This window comes from Triticum aestivum, chromosome 3A, assembly GCF_018294505.1.
Source record: "Triticum aestivum cultivar Chinese Spring chromosome 3A, IWGSC CS RefSeq v2.1, whole genome shotgun sequence".
Classification (NCBI taxonomy): domain Eukaryota; kingdom Viridiplantae; phylum Streptophyta; class Magnoliopsida; order Poales; family Poaceae; genus Triticum; species Triticum aestivum.
The window spans coordinates 309,769,808-309,789,050 of record NC_057800.1 but is presented as its reverse complement, the minus strand read 5'-3'; the positions used below and the strand labels follow the sequence as shown (position 1 = coordinate 309,789,050).

At 56.7% G+C, this 19,243-nt stretch overlaps 1 protein-coding gene across 1 annotated transcript in view; it reads left to right on the top strand.

The window, feature by feature from the left end:
- The first annotated feature begins 540 nt into the window (after positions 1 to 540).
- Positions 541 to 19,243, top strand: part of LOC123061224 (CRS2-associated factor 1, chloroplastic) — a 28,954-nt gene continuing 10,251 nt past the window's right edge. The window contains exons 1-2 of the mRNA XM_044484220.1: positions 541 to 1,209; positions 1,287 to 1,414. Coding sequence (XP_044340155.1) covers positions 588 to 1,209; positions 1,287 to 1,414 — 750 coding nt within the window. The 5' untranslated portion in view covers positions 541 to 587. The remainder of the gene's footprint in view (positions 1,210 to 1,286; positions 1,415 to 19,243) is intronic.

Here is a 19,243-nt window from a genome sequence, read left to right as displayed (position 1 = left end):
GCAAACGTGGGCGCGAGGACGAGTACGGCGTGGTGATCCTCGACAGCGACGAGGACGAAGACGCCCCCGGACCGTCCAACCCGCCGCGCCAACCTGGGGAGGGGTGCAACAGGGACGACGGCCACGGAGGAGGCGACGACGACGACGGCGCGACTACACGAAGTTCTACAGGCTCCTCGGCATGTAGAGCTTTAAGGGCGGCGGGCGGCGAGGGCGACGGCGGAACGCGACGAGTAGCGTTTTTTTTTTGTAAAATATTTTAAATATGTATTAACTCGTCGAAGTTTGGATGAATTTACGTCTAGTTTGTGGTTTTCAAATAAATCGTGGGCGCCGCGACTGAGGGCATCATGTCTCTGATACACTCTCTTTGCCGGTGCGTTTTTAGGGGGTGATTTTTAGCGCCTTAGGATGCTCTTACAGCCCTGTCTAGGAGCTCCCGATCGGACGATGGGAAAGGCGTGGCAACGGCACGAGTCGCAACCTGGAACAAACGGCGGAGAGGGAACTCGCGAACCAGGACCCCCAAGCCTTAAAGATGAGATAAACCTTTACACTCTCGAGAGCTTGGACGGTGAACCATCCATATGGCAACCAACACCCTCCCCTCTCGCTCCCTCCTCGCTGCTCCGGCCCAGCACCCTGGTCTACGGCTCGGGACCTCTCTCCGCCTCTCCCTCTCCCTCTCTCACCACAATCAACCCGCCGACGACCCTGAGGGCCGCCGAGCTCCGGTCGGCTCTCACCCGGCCTTCTCGCGCGGTAACCGTGCCAAGAAGATCCCCGTCCCGACCACTGGCGAGCCCGCCGCCGGCATCCGGGTCACCGACCGGGGCCTCGCCTACCACCTCGAGGGGGCGCCGTTTGAGTTCCAGTACAGCTACACGGAGGCCCCACGAGCACGCCCCGTCGCGCTCCGGGAGGCTCCATTCCTGCCGTTCGGTCCCGAGGCCACGCCGCGCCCGTGGACCGGAAGGAAGCCTCTCCCCAAGAGCCGCAAGGAGCTGCCTGAGTTCGACTCTTTCGTGCTACCGCCGCATGGCAAGAAAGGGGTGAAGCCCGTGCAGTCGCCAGGGCCATTCCTCGCAGGGATGGAGCCAAGGTACCAAGCGGCGTCCCGGGAGGAGGTCCTCGGGGAACCGCTCACCAGAGACGAGGTCGCCGTGCTCGTCAAGGGAAACCTCAAGGCGAAACGGCAGCTCAATATGGGTAAAGTTTCATGAACTCGTTCAATAAGCTAGGAGTTACAGCTATGTTCCTTTTAGTTTGAATGTGCATTTCTGCAGGCAGGGATGGTTTAACACACAATATGTTGGAGAACATTCATGCACACTGGAAGAGGAAGAGAGTTTGCAAGATAAAATGCAAAGGTGTATGTACAGTTGACATGGATAATGTCTGCCAACAACTCGAGGTAACTATGCTACCACCCTCTATTGTTTCTTCGGGCTGCTACAAGTACATCTCGTTTCAGTTCTAGCCCTCTGTTTTCTTTTTTGTATCCTGCAATCTATTTAGGATATATCCTATCTTGTAATTCTTCAAATATATCGATTTTACATCATGGTAAAATTTGTCACTCTTGGTTTCTTTAGAATGTCTGGCTTTATATTATTATTAAAGCCCAACCGAGAGGCAAACACAAAGTCTTACAACCAAACCGAATAAAATGGAAAGCAAGATAGCAAGGATATCAGTTTAACAAAACAAGCCACATAAGCAAGTACGTAAACTCGCAACACAAGACACACGCAGCCAAGATCCCAATTAGCTGCTCGATGTTAGATGTCTATTGATGACATACGCTGCCCTGCGCTTCTTCCCTTGGGGGAGGCAGAGCTGAGAGAAAGAGATGGTTTTGAAGATGTAATCAGCTGGGAGACCTGGGATAATTCTCTCAATAGAATGCTTGTTAATCACATTCCATAACCCCCAGAATTGCGCCACAAAGCAACGCCAAACGACCCTATGAGTAGGACCCTTAGGGTCACACAGTAGCTCTAAGAACTCAGGTGTGTAGTTGGCGTTCCAGGAGCATCCCATGCAATCTCAGACGCAACTCCACATAAACTGCTACTCTCTCCTCAGCGCCTCCCGAACTAGCCAATTTTTGAGAGGGAACATTATGACAGAACACCATGCTGACAAGCTGTCATGGAAAACAGAGTGAACTGAGGCCTCTGTCTCCACGGCTAGCATGTACACTTGTACAGGTTGTGATAATTTTTGGAAAAGAGGGGTGTTTCGGTCTCAACACATAATTAGGTGGTTTTCTCTCAGAAAATGAGTAGTGAAAGTGTAGGCACGTTCTGATGGCTCTCTCTTGAATAGAGAAGGGGGTGAAGGGGTATATATAGCCTCCACACAAAATCCAACCGTTACACACATTTGACCCCACTCGGTCAGACCGAATAAGAGACCTCGGTGAGACCGATTCAGTTCAAAATGTGAACGTTAAGATTCTCGGTGGGACCAACATGATCAACTCAATGGGACCGATGTGCTAGGGTTAGGGCAAAACCTTATCTCGGTGTGATCGATTGCATGAACTCGGTGAGACCGATTTCAGCAATGAGCAAATCTGAGAGTTAGTCAGGCAAACTCGGTGGGACCGATCGCTCATTTCAGTAAAACCGAAACGTTACGATGGGAAATAGAGAGTTTGCATTGCGAATTCGGTGTGACTGATCGCTCATTTCGGTAAGACCGAAACGTTACGAAGGGAAACAGAGAGTTTGCATTGCCATCTCGGTGAGACCGAGATCCTGATCGGTGAGACCGAATTGATTAGGGTTTCTGGCAGTGGCTATGTCAAAGGAACTCGGTGGTGCCGGATAGATCAAATCGGTGGGGCAGAGTTTGACTTTAGGTTTTGGACATATTTGGAATTGAGAAAGTGGTTGAGGGCTTTGGAGCATATCACTAAGCATTTTGAGATAGTAGACTATTAAACAACATCTCATCGCCTTTTAGTAGTATTTGATGGATAAGTCTGTGTACTAGGGTCCTTGTGGGGCTGCAGCACATGGTCCTTGTGGCAGTTAGGAGGATAAAGTCCTGGACCATCAAGGACTGGCTGTTAGGATAGAGTTCTGTTCTTGACCATCAAGGATTGTCAGTTAGCATCTTAGACTAGCATCTTAGACTGGCATCTTGGCAGCATCTTAGCATATGCCTTGGCTGGCTAGCAGCCTATAAATATGTATCCCCAACCCCTCGGGTTGGTATGGCATTGTGTGAGAAATAAACCAACGAAAATTGTCCCAACTCTCCTAGTGTCATCCACAACTATCAATGCTCAGGCTGAAAGGTCTAACAAGTGGTATCAGAGCCTCGTTAACCTGCACCCTGAGCATTTCCTGTGAGCAGCCCAAGTCGGTAGCAGCAGCTGCTCCGTCTGCCTCTGGTTACCTTCCTCCCTCCGGACTGTCGAGCAGCAGCTCGTCTTCATCAGCCTCCTCTTCACGCAACAGTCCCCCTGCAGCGAGCCATGTCTGCAGGTCGCTCTCAGCACACGGCTACCTCGAGCATGCGGCGCCGGCAAGAGGCCGAGCGCGCCGTGGCAGAGGAGCGTGAGCGAGCGGCTGTAGTAGCGGCTGCTGCGGCGGCAAGAGTGTCGAGGCTGGCTGCAGCGGAGCTGGCAGCAGCCAGAGCGGAGGTAGAAGCAGCCAGGGCGGAGGTAGAAGCAGCAGCAGCAGCAGAAGCAGCCCGTGAGGCTACGGCGGATGCCAAGGCACTCCGCGGCAGCCCCGGCAGCTCCAGCAGCTCCGCGCCTGCGGACGACGGCGCCGACGCAGATCGCGCCAAAGTGGCGCAGGAGCGGACGGCGCAGTGGGCAGCCGAGCACGCCCGCGCTCCAGGTGGAGGCGCGCACCGCGACGGCGGCTGCAACGACCAGGACCGCGGCCTCTACGAGGTCCGGACTGTGGTCAGGGATGTTGGTTCCAGTGTTGGGTGGCCTACCCTCACTAAAACCAACTACGTTGAGTGGGCCGGGATCATGAAGGTCAGGCTCCAGGTGCGGCGCATGTGGGAGGCAGTCCAGGACAGCAACGTCGACCACCTAGAGGATCGACGGGCGCTGGACGCCCTCATCGCCGCAGTCCCGCCCGAGATGCAGTTCTCGCTTTCCAACAAGCGGACTGCCAAGGAGGCTTGGGACGCCATCGCCGCAGCACGCATCGGCAGCGACCGTGCTCGCAAGTCCACCCTGCAGGCACTTCGTAAGGAGTGGGAGAACCTGGGCTTCAAGCCAGGTGAGGACGTTGATGACTTTGCTCTCCGTCTCAACACTCTGCTGCAGAAGATGGTGAAGTTTGGCGATGCCACCTACACCGAGGAGAGAGCTGTCGAGAAGCTTTTTCGGTGCATTCCCGAGAAGTACAAGCAGATGGCTCGCTCGATCGAGTCGTTGCTGGACCTCTCCACGATGACGATCGAGGAGGCGATAGGTCGACTCAAGGTCGTCGACACCGACGAGCCACAGCCCCCCTCGGGGCCCGTCACCACCGGCGGGAAGCTGCTCCTAACTCGGGAGCAGTGGGATCCCAGCCTTGGTGACAAGAAGGGGGAGCCTTCCTCCTCGACGGGCGGCCGCAAGCGTGGCAAGCAGCGTAAGGCGCGAAGAGGCCCCCCGGGCAGGGCACAAGGACGTGCCGAAGGTGACGCCCGCGGAGGCGCCAAGGACGGCGCCGCTGGCAAGCCCAGGCCGGCACAAGACAACAGTTGCCACAACTGTGGCCGGTTTGGCCATTGGGCCAATGAGTGTCGGCAACCACGACAAGGCCAGGCTCACGTCGCACAGGCGAAGGAGGAGGAGACGGCTCTGTTCATGGCGCATGCAAGCATTGAGCTACCCTCAGCGACTCCAGTCGCAAAGGCTTTCATCCACCTCGATGAGCCAAAAGCACATGCTCTTCTCGGCGATGGCTCCGGGAAGGACAAGGCTACGGGGTGGTGCCTCGACACCGGCGCCACCCACCACATGACCGGTCGAAGGGAATTCTTCGCCGAGCTCGACTCCGATGCGCGAGGCTCCGTCAAGTTCGGGGATGCCTCCGCTGTGGAGATAAAGGGCGTCGGCTCCGTCATCTTCACCACCAAGATGGGAGAGCACCGGCTGCTCACCGGTGTCTACTACATCCCCGCGCTAAGGAATTCCATCATCAGCTTGGGACAGCTGGATGAGAACGGCTCACGCGTGCTGATTGAGCATGGGGTCCTACGCATCTGGGATCGCCAGCGTCGCCTTCTCGCCAAGGTGCCCAGAGGTGAAAATCGACTCTACGTCCTTGATGTGCAGGTGGCACAACCGGTCTGTCTCGCTGTCCGTCGAGACGACGAGGCGTGGCAGTGGCATGAGCGCTTTGGGCACCTTCACTTTGAGGCCCTGAAGCGTCTAAGTGCTAAGGAGATGGTGCGAGGCCTGCCATGCCTCGACCATGTGGAGCAGTTCTGCGACATCTGCGTACTGACAAAGCAGAGACGACTCCCCTTTCCCCAACAGGCGAGTTTTCGGGCTAAGGAGAAGCTGGAGCTCATGCACGGAGACCTGTGCGGCCCGGTGACGCCAGCCACACCAGGAGGTCGACGCTACTTCCTGCTGCTCGTCGACGATCTCTCCTGCTACATGTGGGTGATGATCCTCGGCAGTAAGGGAGAAGCGGCGGACGCCATCAGGCGCGCGCAGGTTGGTGTGGAGGCGGAGAGCGGCCGCAAATTGCGCGTGTTGCGCACTGACAACGGCGGCGAGTTCACGGCGGTTGAATTCGCGTCGTACTGCGCCGATGAGGGCATCCAGCGCCACTACTACGCGCCGTACAGCCCGCAGCAAAACGGCGTCGTCGAGCGGCGCAACCAGACGGTTGTGGGGATGGCTCGGGCTCTCCTCAAGCAGAGAGGGATGCCGGCTGTCTTCTGGGGAGAGGCGGTGCTAACGGCCGTCTACATCCTCAACCGCTCTCCTACTAAGGCACTCGACGGCAGAACTCCGTACGAGGCCTGGCATGGGCGGAAGCCGGCGGTCTCTCATTTGCGGGTCTTTGGCTGCCTTGTGTTCGCCAAGGAGCTTGGCCACATCGGCAAGCTCGACGACAGGAGCACTCCGGGAGTCTTCATCGGCTACGCGGAGGGCTCAAAGGCCTACCGCATCCTCGACCCAAAGACACAACGTGTGCGCACAGCGCGAGACGTCGTGTTCAACGAAGGGCGAGGGTGGCAATGGGACAAGGCGGTGGACGACGGCTCGACGCCGACGTATGACGACTTCATTGTCGAGTACGCTCACTTCAAGGAAGCTGGGGGAGCAAGCAGCTCCTCTTCACCGGGCACGTCTACCCTGGCCCCCAAAACTACATCGACTCCGGCGCCTGCTACACCGACGACACCACAACCGGCGACGCCGCATACTCCAGCCCCGGCGGTCGCCACTCCGGGCTCGTCTTCATCAGCACCAGCTCACGCAGAGCACAACCCGATGAAGTTCGCTTCCCCGCTCACTCACGACGAGGAGCGGGTCGACGCATGGTATGGAGGCGAACCGCTGCGGTACCGTACGATGGATAATGTGCTCGGCGACCAGCTGGTGCCAGGACTGGTGCCACGTGACCTGGAGGCGCAGCTACAGCTTGTGTGTGAAGACGGCGAACCACGGTCCTTTGCAGAGGCCGAGAGAGACGCGGCATGGCGCGCCGCGATGAAGTTGGAGATGGATGCGGTCAAGCAAAACCGCACCTGGGAGCTTGCTGATCTCCCTCGAGGTCACCGCGCAATCACCCTTAAGTGCGTGTTCAAGCTGAAGAGGGATGGAGCCGGCGCCATCATCAAGCACAAGGCTCGTTTGGTGGCCCGAGGCTTCTTGCAGCAGGAAGGAGTCGACTTCGACGACGCTTTCGCTCCCGTGGCACGGATGGAGTCCGTGCGACTTCTCCTTGCGCTGGCTGCCCAGGAGGGCTGGCGTGTCCACCACATGGACGTTAAGTCGGCATTCCTCAATGGCGACTTGAAGGAGGAAGTCTACGTGCATCAGCCACCGGGGTTTACGATTCCCGGCCAGGAGGGCAAGGTGCTCCGCCTGCGCAAGGCTCTCTATGGCCTGCGGCAGGCACCCAGGGCGTGGAACGCCAAGCTGGACTCCACGCTGAAGAAGATGGGTTTCGAGCAGAGCCCGCATGAGGCTGCCGTCTACCGACGGGGGAGTGGAGGAAATGCCCTGCTGGTGGGCGTCTACGTTGACGACCTGGTGATCACCGGCACCAAAGATGCAGAGGTGGCGGCGTTCAAGGAAGACATGAAGGCCATGTTCCAGATGAGTGACCTGGGGCTCCTCTCCTATCTAGGGATTGAGGTGCACCAGGACCACTCCGGGATCGCGCTTCGACAGTCCGCCTACGCCAAGCGCATCGTTGAGCTAGCTGGGCTCACCGACTGCCATCCAGCTCTCACTCCGATGGAGGAGAGGCTGAAACTAAGTCGCGACAGCACGACGGAGGAAGTGGATGCTACGCAGTACCGACGCCTTGTGGGGAGCCTTCGCTACCTCACTCACACACGGCCGGACTTGGCATTCTCCGTCGGCTATGTCAGTCGGTTCATGGAGCGACCAACGTCGGAACACCAGCAGGCAGTGAAGAGGATCGTCCGCTACATAGCAGGGACCCTCGACCACGGCCTCCATTACCCTAGGTGCCCTGGGGCGGCACACTTCGTCGGGTACAGCGACAGCGACCACGCCGGCGACATCGACACCAGCAAGAGCACGAGCGGGATCCTCCTCTTCCTCGGCAAGTGTCTCGTGAGCTGGCAATCAGTCAAGCAGCAGGTGGTGGCCCTGTCCAGCTGTGAGGCTGAGTACATAGCGGCCTCCACCGCCTGTACTTAGGCGCTCTGGCTTGCTCGACTGCTTGGTGATCTTCTCGTTCAAGACACCAGAACGGTGCAGCTCCTGGTGGACAGCAAGTCCGCCCTGGCCCTGGCAAAGAACCCCGTGTTCCACGAACGGAGCAAGCACATCCGACTGAGGTATCACTTCATCCGCAGCTGTGTGGAAGAAGGGAGCATCGAGGCGAGCTACATCAACACCAAGGATCAGCTCGCAGACCTGCTCACCAAGCCCCTTGGGAGGGTCAAGTTCCTCGAACTTTGCTCCAGGATTGGGATGATTCAACTCTCCCACAAGACGACGTACAAGACTTAGGGGGAGAATGATGGATAAGTCTGTGTACTAGGGTCCTTGTGGGGCTGCAGCACATGGTCCTTAGGAGGATAAAGTCCTGGACCATCAAGGACTGGCTGTTAGGATAGAGTTCTGTTCTTGACCATCAAGGACTGTCAGTTAGCATCTTAGACTAGCATCTTAGACTAGCATCTTAGACTGGCATCTTAGCAGCATCTTAGCATATGCCTTGGCTGGCTAGCAGCCTATAAATATGTATCCCCAACCCCTCAGGTTGGCATGGCATTGTGTGAGAAATAAACCAACGAAAATTGTCCCAACTCTCCTAGTGTCATCCACAACTATCAATGCTCAGGCTGAAAGGTCTAACAAGTGGTATCAGAGCCTCGTTAACCTGCACCCTGAGCATTTCCTGTGAGCAGCCCAAGTCGGTAGCAGCAGCTGCTCCGTCTGCCTCTGGTTACCTTCCTCCCTCCGGACTGTCGAGCAGCAGCTCGTCTTCATCAGCCTCCTCTTCACGCAACAGCCCCCCTGCAGCGAGCCATGTCTGCAGGTCGCTCTCAGCACACGGCTACCTCGAGCATGCGGCGCCGGCAAGAGGCCGAGCGCACCGTGGCAGAGGAGCGTGAGCGAGCGGCTGTAGCAGCGGCTGCTGCGGCGGCAAGAGTGTCGAGGCTGGCTGCAGCGGAGCTGGCAGCAGCCAGAGCGGAGGTAGAAGCAGCCAGGGCGGAGGTAGAAGCAGCAGCAGCAGCAGAAGCAGCCCGTGAGGCTACGGCGGATGCCAAGGCACTCCGCGGCAGCCCCGGCAGCTCCAGCAGCTCCGCGCCTGCGGACGACGGCGCCGACGCAGATCGCGCCAAAGTGGCGCAGGAGCGGACGGCGCAGTGGGCAGCCGAGCACGCCCGCGCTCCAGGTGGAGGCGCGCACCGCGACGGCGGCTGCAACGACCAGGACCGCGGCCTCTACGAGGTCCGGACTGTGGTCAGGGATGTTGGTTCCAGTGTTGGGTGGCCTACCCTCACTAAAACCAACTACGTCGAGTGGGCCGGGATCATGAAGGTCAGGCTCCAGGTGCGGCGCATGTGGGAGGCAGTCCAGGACAGCAACGTCGACCACCTAGAGGATCGACGGGCGCTGGACGCCCTCATCGCCGCAGTCCCGCCCGAGATGCAGTTCTCGCTTTCCAACAAGCGGACTGCCAAGGAGGCTTGGGACGCCATCGCCGCAGCACGCATCGGCAGCGACCGTGCTCGCAAGTCCACCCCGCAGGCACTTCGTAAGGAGTGGGAGAACCTGGGCTTCAAGCCAGGTGAGGACGTTGATGACTTTGCTCTCCGTCTCAACACTCTGCTGCAGAAGATGGTGAAGTTTGGCGATGCCACCTACACCGAGGAGAGAGCTGTCGAGAAGCTTTTTCGGTGCATTCCCGAGAAGTACAAGCAGATGGCTCGCTCGATCGAGTCGTTGCTGGACCTCTCCACGATGACGATCGAGGAGGCGATAGGTCGACTCAAGGTCGTCGACACCGACAAGCCACAGCCCCCCTCGGGGCCCGTCACCACCGGCGGGAAGCTGCTCCTAACTCGGGAGCAGTGGGATCCCAGCCTTGGTGACAAGAAGAAGGGGGAGCCTTCCTCCTCGACAGGCGGCCGCAAGCGTGGCAAGCAGCGTAAGGCGCGAAGAGGCCCCCCGGGCAGGGCACAAGGACGTGCCGAAGGTGACGCCCGCGGAGGCGCCAAGGACGGCGCCGCTGGCAAGCCCAGGCCGGCACAAGACAACAGTTGCCACAACTGTGGCCGGTTTGGCCATTGGGCCAATGAGTGTCGGCAACCACGACAAGGCCAGGCTCACGTCGCACAGGCGAAGGAGGAGGAGACGGCTCTGTTCATGGCGCATGCAAGCATTGAGCTACCCTCGGCGACTCCAGTCGCAAAGGCTTTCATCCACCTCGATGAGCCAAAAGCACATGCTCTTCTCGGCGATGGCTCCGGGAAGGACAAGGCTACGGGGTGGTGCCTCGACACCGGCGCCACCCACCACATGACCGGTCGAAGGGAATTCTTCGCCGAGCTCGACTCCGATGCGCGAGGCTCCGTCAAGTTCGGGGATGCCTCCGCTGTGGAGATAAAGGGCGTCGGCTCCGTCATCTTCACCACCAAGATGGGAGAGCACCGGCTGCTCACCGGTGTCTACTACATCCCCGCGCTAAGGAATTCCATCATCAGCTTGGGACAACTGGATGAGAACGGCTCACGCGTGCTGATTGAGCATGGGGTCCTACGCATCTGGGATCGCCAGCGTCGCCTTCTCGCCAAGGTGCCCAGAGGTGAAAATCGACTCTACGTCCTTGATGTGCAGGTGGCACAACCGGTCTGTCTCGCTGTCCGTCGAGACGACGAGGCGTGGCAGTGGCATGAGCGCTTTGGGCACCTTCACTTTGAGGCCCTGAAGCGTCTAAGTGCCAAGGAGATGGTGCGAGGCCTGCCATGCCTCGACCATGTGGAGCAGTTCTGCGACATCTGCGTACTGACAAAGCAGAGACGACTCCCCTTTCCCCAACAGGCGAGTTTTCGGGCTAAGGAGAAGCTGGAGCTCGTGCACGGAGACCTGTGCGGCCCGGTGACGCCAGCCACACCAGGAGGTCGACGCTACTTCCTGCTGCTCGTCGACGATCTCTCCCGCTACATGTGGGTGATGATCCTCGGCAGTAAGGGAGAAGCGGCGGACGCCATCAGGCGCGCGCAGGTTGGTGTGGAGGCGGAGAGCGGCCGCAAATTGCGCGTGTTGCGCACTGACAACGGCGGCGAGTTCACGACGGCTGAATTCGCGTCGTACTGCGCCGATGAGGGCATCCAGCGCCACTACTCCGCGCCGTACAGCCCGCAGCAAAACGGCGTCGTCGAGCGGCGCAACCAGACGGTTGTGGGGATGGCTCGGGCTCTCCTCAAGCAGAGAGGGATGCCGGCTGTCTTCTGGGGAGAGGCGGTGCTAACGGCCGTCTACATCCTCAACCGCTCTCCTACTAAGGCACTCGACGGCAGAACTCCGTACGAGGCCTGGCATGGGCGGAAGCCGGCGGTCTCTCATTTGCGGGTCTTTGGCTGCCTTGCGTTCGCCAAGGAGCTCGGCCACATCGGCAAGCTCGACGACAGGAGCACTCCGGGAGTCTTCATCGGCTACGCGGAGGGCTCAAAGGCCTACCGCATCCTCGACCCAAAGACACAACGTGTGCGCACAGCGCGAGACGTCGTGTTCAACGAAGGGCGAGGGTGGCAATGGGACAAGGCGGTGGACGACGGCTCGACGCCGACGTATGACGACTTCATTGTCGAGTACGCTCACTTCAAGGAAGCTGGGGGAGCAAGCAGCTCCTCTTCACCGGGCACGTCTACCCTGGCCCCCAAAACTACATCGACTCCGGCGCCTGCTACACCGACGACACCACAACCGGCGACGCCGCATACTCCAGCCCCGGCGGTCGCCACTCCGGGCTCGTCTTCATCAGCACCAGCTCACGCAGAGCACAACCCGATGAAGTTCGCTTCCCCGCTCACTCACGACGAGGAGCGGGTCGACGCATGGTATGGAGGCGAACCGCTGCGGTACCGTACGATGGATAATGTGCTCGGCGACCAGCCGGTGCCAGGACTGGTGCCACGTGACCTGGAGGCGCAGCTACAGCTCGTGTGTGAAGACGGCGAACCACGGTCCTTTGCAGAGGCCGAGAGAGACGCGGCATGGCGCGCCGCGATGAAGTTGGAGATGGATGCGGTCAAGCAAAACCGCACCTGGGAGCTTGCTGATCTCCCTCGAGGTCACCGCGCAATCACCCTTAAGTGGGTGTTCAAGCTGAAGAGGGATGGAGCCGGCGCCATCATCAAGCACAAGGCTCGTTTGGTGGCCCGAGGCTTCTTGCAGCAGGAAGGAGTCGACTTCGACGACGCTTTCGCTCCCGTGGCACGGATGGAGTCCGTGCGACTTCTCCTTGCGCTGGCTGCCCAGGAGGGCTGGCGTGTCCACCACATGGACGTTAAGTCGGCATTCCTCAATGGCGACTTGAAGGAGGAAGTCTACGTGCATCAGCCACCGGGGTTTACGATTCCCGGCCAGGAGGGCAAGGTGCTCCGCCTGCGCAAGGCTCTCTATGGCCTGCGGCAGGCACCCAGGGCGTGGAACGCCAAGCTGGACTCCACGCTGAAGAAGATGGGTTTCGAGCAGAGCCCGCATGAGGCTGCCGTCTACCGACGGGGGAGTGGAGGAAATGCCCTGCTGGTGGGCGTCTACGTTGACGACCTGGTGATCACCGGCACCAAAGATGCAGAGGTGGCGGCGTTCAAGGAAGACATGAAGGCCATGTTCCAGATGAGTGACCTGGGGCTCCTCTCCTATCTAGGGATTGAGGTGCACCAGGACCACTCCGGGATCGCGCTTCGACAGTCCGCCTACGCCAAGCGCATCGTTGAGCTAGCTGGGCTCACCGACTGCCATCCAGCTCTCACTCCGATGGAGGAGAGGCTGAAACTAAGTCGCGACAGCACGACGGAGGAAGTGGATGCTACGCAGTACCGACGCCTTGTGGGGAGCCTTCGCTACCTCACTCACACACGGCCGGACTTGGCATTCTCCGTCGGCTATGTCAGTCGGTTCATGGAGCGACCAACGTCGGAACACCAGCAGGCAGTGAAGAGGATCGTCCGCTACATAGCAGGGACCCTCGACCACGGCCTCCATTACCCTAGGTGCCCTGGGGCGGCACACTTCGTCGGGTACAGCGACAGCGACCACGCCGGCGACATCGACACCAGCAAGAGCACGAGCGGGATCCTCCTCTTCCTCGGCAAGTGTCTCGTGAGCTGGCAATCAGTCAAGCAGCAGGTGGTGGCCCTGTCCAGCTGTGAGGCTGAGTACATAGCGGTCTCCACCGCCTGTACTCAGGCGCTCTGGCTTGCTCGACTGCTTGGTGATCTTCTCGTTCAAGACACCAGAACGGTGCAGCTCCTGGTGGACAGCAAGTCCGCCCTGGCCCTGGCAAAGAACCCCGTGTTCCACGAACGGAGCAAGCACATCCGACTGAGGTATCACTTCATCCGCAGCTGTGTGGAAGAAGGGAGCATCGAGGCGAGCTACATCAACACCAAGGATCAGCTCGCAGACCTGCTCACCAAGCCCCTTGGGAGGGTCAAGTTCCTCGAACTTTGCTCCAGGATTGGGATGATTCAACTCTCCCACAAGACGACGTACAAGACTTAGGGGGAGAATGATGGATAAGTCTGTGTACTAGGGTCCTTGTGGGGCTGCAGCACATGGTCCTTGTGGCAGTTAGGAGGATAAAGTCCTGGACCATCAAGGACTGGCTGTTAGGATAGAGTTCTGTTCTTGACCATCAAGGATTGTCAGTTAGCATCTTAGACTAGCATCTTAGACTAGCATCTTAGACTGGCATCTTGGCAGCATCTTAGCATATGCCTTGGCTGGCTAGCAGCCTATAAATATGTATCCCCAACCCCTCGGGTTGGTATGGCATTGTGTGAGAAATAAACCAACGAAAATTGTCCCAACTCTCCTAGTGTCATCCACAACTATCAATGCTCAGGCTGAAAGGTCTAACAGTATTGACTTTTCCTATGGATTCAATGTGATCTTGGATCACTAAAATAGAAATGAAGAGAGTCTTGAGCTTTTGTCAATCTTTGTCCTTAGCATTTTGAGGAGTCCACATCTCTAGTCCATGTCATGTCAATCATTGAACTTTCTGAAATATTTAATTTGAAAGGATATTAGTTTAATGAACTATATGTTGTTATGAATTACCAAAACCATCCGGGGATTAGTTGCACTTGCAATCTCCCCTTTTTGTAATTGATGACAACATATAGATCAAAGTTTCGACAAATGATAATATGAATGAAATACATCGACGCTTTGAGAAATATATGATAAGCAAGAGCTCCCCTTAAGTTTATGCATTATTTAAAATTTGCTTTTGAATGTAAATACACAATCAATTAGGATCATGAGTCACTCTTTCATGTCACATGCATCTTGGTGGAGCGCTCAAAATGATAGAATATAAAGAACATGCACTCATCACCAAAAGAAACATGATTGATCATACATAAGTATTAAGATATTATCATTCAAGCACACATTAAAGCATAGTATGATCAAACACATGATCATAAGAGTATCTCACACACAAGTATAAATAGTAGCAAGCAAACGAACAAATAGCAAGTAGCAAGAGAAGCAACAAAAGGCAAAACACTCTTTTTCGAAGCCTAATGATCTATACACTTTCTTCCCCTTTTGCAACAAGTTATCAAAAAATTTGAAAATGCATAGTGCTATGCGGCACTCTAGGTACGATCTCCGGGAGCTCCTGAAGTGGTCTTCTGGCTGGTTGCTCGGGTATGCGTAGATGGCATGGAGAGGATAGCATCTGCAAACGCTTCTGAGGATGTCTGAGGAGCTGGTGAAGTTGCAACTAGAGGTACAACGGTGGCAGTTGTTGCAGGCGCAAAAGTAACAACACCTCATCCCCTTCTAATAGTATTGGCTTTTCCTATGTACTCAATGTGATCTTGGATCACTAAAATAGAAATGAAGAATCTTGAGCTTTTGCCAATCTTTGTCCTTAGCATTTTGAGGGGTCCACATCTCTAGTCCATGCCATGTCAATCACTAAACTTTCTGAAATATTTAACTTGAAAGGATATTAGTTCAATGAGCTATATGTTGTTATGAATTACCAAAACCACCCGGGGATTAGTTGCACTTTCAGACGCGATGGACGATTCGGCGGCGGCCGCCGGCGCCGTCTGGCGCGGACGAGCCGTGGGACAACTCCAAGGCGCACACTGCGCAGCGCCACCCGGTTGCGCCGCGGCCCATAGGAGGAGGAGGACGAGGAGCGGTCGTCCGGGTCGCTTAGCGCGCGGCGACGAAGTGGGCGAGGAGCGAGGGGGCAGCCGGTCGCCGCGTGCGGCGAAGACAAGCTTGGTGATGTGCTTGAGCCAGGCGTCGTGACCGTCTCTGGCGGGGCGACAACGCAGCAGCCCCTGTGCCGTGAGCAACGCGGCGTGTGGAGCGGGAGGTTCGCGACGTGCAAGCGAGGAGGCGGTGGCGGAGAGGCCGCGCGTCTGCTCGTTCACCGATGGACGGACGAAGGAGGCCACCCGCTCCCCAACAGGCTCGGTGGCGGCGCGAGGGCGCTGCCCAGGGGCACCTTGGGCGGCGGGCGCCACGTGGGCCCCGGCGGCAGCTCGGCGCGCAGCGGCGTCGTCCATGTCGATGTTGACGTCGAGGTCGAGGGCGCGAAGACGGCAAGTCCCCCTACCTGGCGCGCCAAATGTCGGAGTCTAGGATCTGCGTCCAAGAAACTTCTCCAAGAACTAGGGTTCGAACTCTGGGGGCTTTGCTTAGCGACCTACGACCCGACAAAAACTACGGTGAGATCAAGATGAGCACAATCACTCACATCGGACACGAAGGGGACGCGCGAGCTCTGTTAGAATAAATTCGAGGCATATAGTCGATCTACTGAGGACCAAGCAATCACACCAGCATGACACCGAGATTTGTTAACGAGGTTCACCATCATGGCTACATCCCTGGGGCTTGACTACGGGCGCTCCTCCCCGTGACACCATCACAATACGGCCGCCCGGGCGCCGGCACACGCCGTCGGCTCCCCCGCGTGCCCGTGCTATTATGTTGGCATAGGTTACATTGTGTGTCTACCCTCGCTATATATGAGAGATGTAGGATACAAGTGTCCTATTAGGACACAACTCCTACCCTGTCTACACACAGTCTAAAACCAAGTCCAACTGTAACCTACCTTGTACGATAATATTCGACACAACTCTAACAAACTCCACCTTGGCGAATATTCTCCACCACCTTTAATTCATCCATGCGTCAAACCTTCATTACATTGGACTTGAGATACGTCATGAGCACCGCTGCTACTCCCAGACTCCACGTGACTCCACCTGCAATTGTAGTCCCTTCTCGTCTTCCTCACAGTCAATACTCGAGCAAAATTAAGTTCCTCAATACTCTACTTTGTGCTCCCAACTTCCGGAGAATCCGTTCAACACCATCACACACCGACCACTGTCTGCGTGAAAGTGAACAACTCACATATTGGACGCCACATATAAGAGTTATCTGAACTCAACGTCACCACTCTTTCTTGACCGTCTGTCTGAAACTTGAAGGAATTTCACCGTTGCCCTGTGTCACCCTGAGTCTAATTCGCAGTTGTCTCACCCTTCTTCCGGATATTCTCTAGCATGTCCCATAGCTATAGCACTGCGCCTCCTTCTGTATTTGTCATCCGCACTTTGCCATGTGCACTGAACACCACAGAATATACGGCCATGTACTCTCCTAGCTTTTGACAATTTCAGACTTTCCGCCACTTTCTCAGATTCTCCATGGTCAACTCTCATCCATATGACATGTCAAACTCCATAGATCTAGTCACCAACTTGAACCTGGTACTCGCCAACACTGCTTCAGCACCCCTACACACTTTGTCTGACCACATGTCTCACCATTAGTGCCTTGGTCTGTCGCTGTGTCCCGTGCTTACCGCACGCCTCGCCGCTATCACCACGTCGAGCCTCTTCTGTTCTGGTCGAGTCTCCCGTGTAGCTAGCCCACACTGCCTCAACCCCCCACTGCAGAGAACCATCGATCATCACCGACCGATGCCGAGTATCACGCCTCCATCAGACCACTGGTACCCAGTCCGATCCACGTGTCTCTCGCTATTCCGCTGAAATAGGCTTCGACTCTCCATGAATTTACGCCGTAGCCCCTCCATCAGCTCAGAGTGAAGTCGACCATCAGACTCCAGCTCCACCTTCAACATGACTCCATGTAGCTGCGCTACGCTACCCTGCGCCCTGTCGACTTCAAGTTCTCTCATGTGTGCACCATCTTGAATCAACCCCGCGCCATAGTCTGTCGAAGCCGCACAAGCTCTCAGGCCTGCACCACGTGTTTCCACGCCCCAGAAGTCGGTCACCATCAGCATCACGCTCCTATGTCGTCGTCGCTGAAATCATCCCTGTCTTCTGCTTTGACCAACATCCCCGTTGGTCCATCAGACTGTCCTGTCCGACCCAGCCGAACATGTCCGACTGCAACCATGCTCCACCATGCATCGTGTCTGCCCGCACATCGCTATGCATTGCTTGACGCCTTGTGTATGCATGATCCTGCCACGATGAGCTCCAGACTCCTCCGAGCCTTATACGCACGTCGCACATCACCGGCTCGTTTCCCCTTTATCTGCCACGTCAAACAACAGCCCCTTCAACCATCATGTACCATGCAAAGAACACCAGAAGCAGTCTCTTTTTAGTCTTCTCGTACATGTAGAAGCAAGCTCAAGCTCACCTTCATGCATGCAACACCCGTGACTCCTTTTGACTATCTTGTACTTTTCCACGCTATAGCAACCTGATGGTAATCGGAACTCCCATGTTCTAACACGCTGTAGCAGCTCCCTTCGGAAACGAATCCTGCTTTTCCTTAACAAATCTCAACCTTGAGCTTTGTACGTGTCTCCGACAGCTAACGCACGTCACGCTTGTAGCCCACAGACCAGACCTCCCTGGTGTGGCACGCACTGTCGCTGCGGCCCTGCCTGGGCAGCGCCACGCATTGTCGCTACCCACGCACGGGCCGCTCTAGCCCACCAGCTGGCTTCTGCCTGCTTGGGCTGTACCCATGTGAGTTCTGCATGTACCTCGTATGGGCCGCCCGCCCTAGCTGGCCTTGCCCGCAGCGCTGTTGTAGCAGCGATTCCAGTCGCCGCCGCCGCTTTCGATCAGATGGAACGGATCAATCTCCGAGACGCCAAGACTTCTGCTGCTACACGATTCTCCACCGCCGTTGCTTCTGATGCCTTTTAGCTGGACCACATCGCACCAAGCTGCTGCCTCGGCTTCGATCTCGTCGAAACACGACGATCCGATCTGAATCCACCGCCGCCATATACCTGCTGCTGCAAATCCCGATTGCTTCTTGAAGAACTACAACAACCGCGAACACTTCATCGCTGCCTCCTGGATACAACTCGCCAGCAACGACTCGCCAACTAACTCCGCTCCCATGGCTGCGATCCCTTTGCACACAAGTCCGTTGATACGTTCTTCCTCCTCTGAATCAACTTTCAGGCCTCTTTGAACCTTGCTCTGATACCACTTGTTAGAATAAATTCGAGGCATACCGTCGATCTACCGAGGACCAAGCAATCACACCAGCACGACACCGAGATTTGTTAACGAGGTTCACCATCATGGCTACATCCCCGGGGCTTGACTACGGGCGCTCCTCCCCGTGATACCGTCACAATACCGCACCCCGGCCGCCCGGGCGCCGGCACACGCCGCCGGCTCCCCCGCCTGCCCGTGTTATTATGTTGGCATAGGTTACATCGTGTGTCTACCCTCGCTATATATGAGAGACGTAGGATACAAGTGTCCTATTAGGACACAACTCCTATCCTGTCTACACACAGTCCAAAACCAAGTCCAACTGTAACCTACCTTGTACAATAATATTCGACACAACTCTAACAAGCTCCCCAGGTTTGGGCCACCGTGCGGTGTAATACCCTACTCCTGCCTGTGTTGGATTGCTCTTTAATGGAGAGCTTGTGGCTCGAGGTATACGAGGTGTGGGAGAGAATGGCTCGATCCTCTTACATGGAAGCGGCCCTGCCCCTTTTGTAGTGCCTTGGCCCTCTTCCGCGAAAATATGAGCAGAAAAGGGTGGCCACAGGGTGGCAATTCAAAAGGGGACATATGCCCAGGCTTATCTTGACTAAAGGCGGTCTCCGCCTGATAAAGCGGTCTTCCCGACGCACTGGTGGGCTCGGCGATGACCTCTGCCCGGGCGCACCGATCCGTTATGATCCCCCTACACCAGAGGAAATGCTTTGGGACTTGCTTTGTGGGAGGCAGACGCCGCTGCTCCCTTATCATCAGAATGGAAACCAGTCTGAACCATGCCTTGCTGCCTTTACCCTGACGAGCGGGACGTCACCCACGT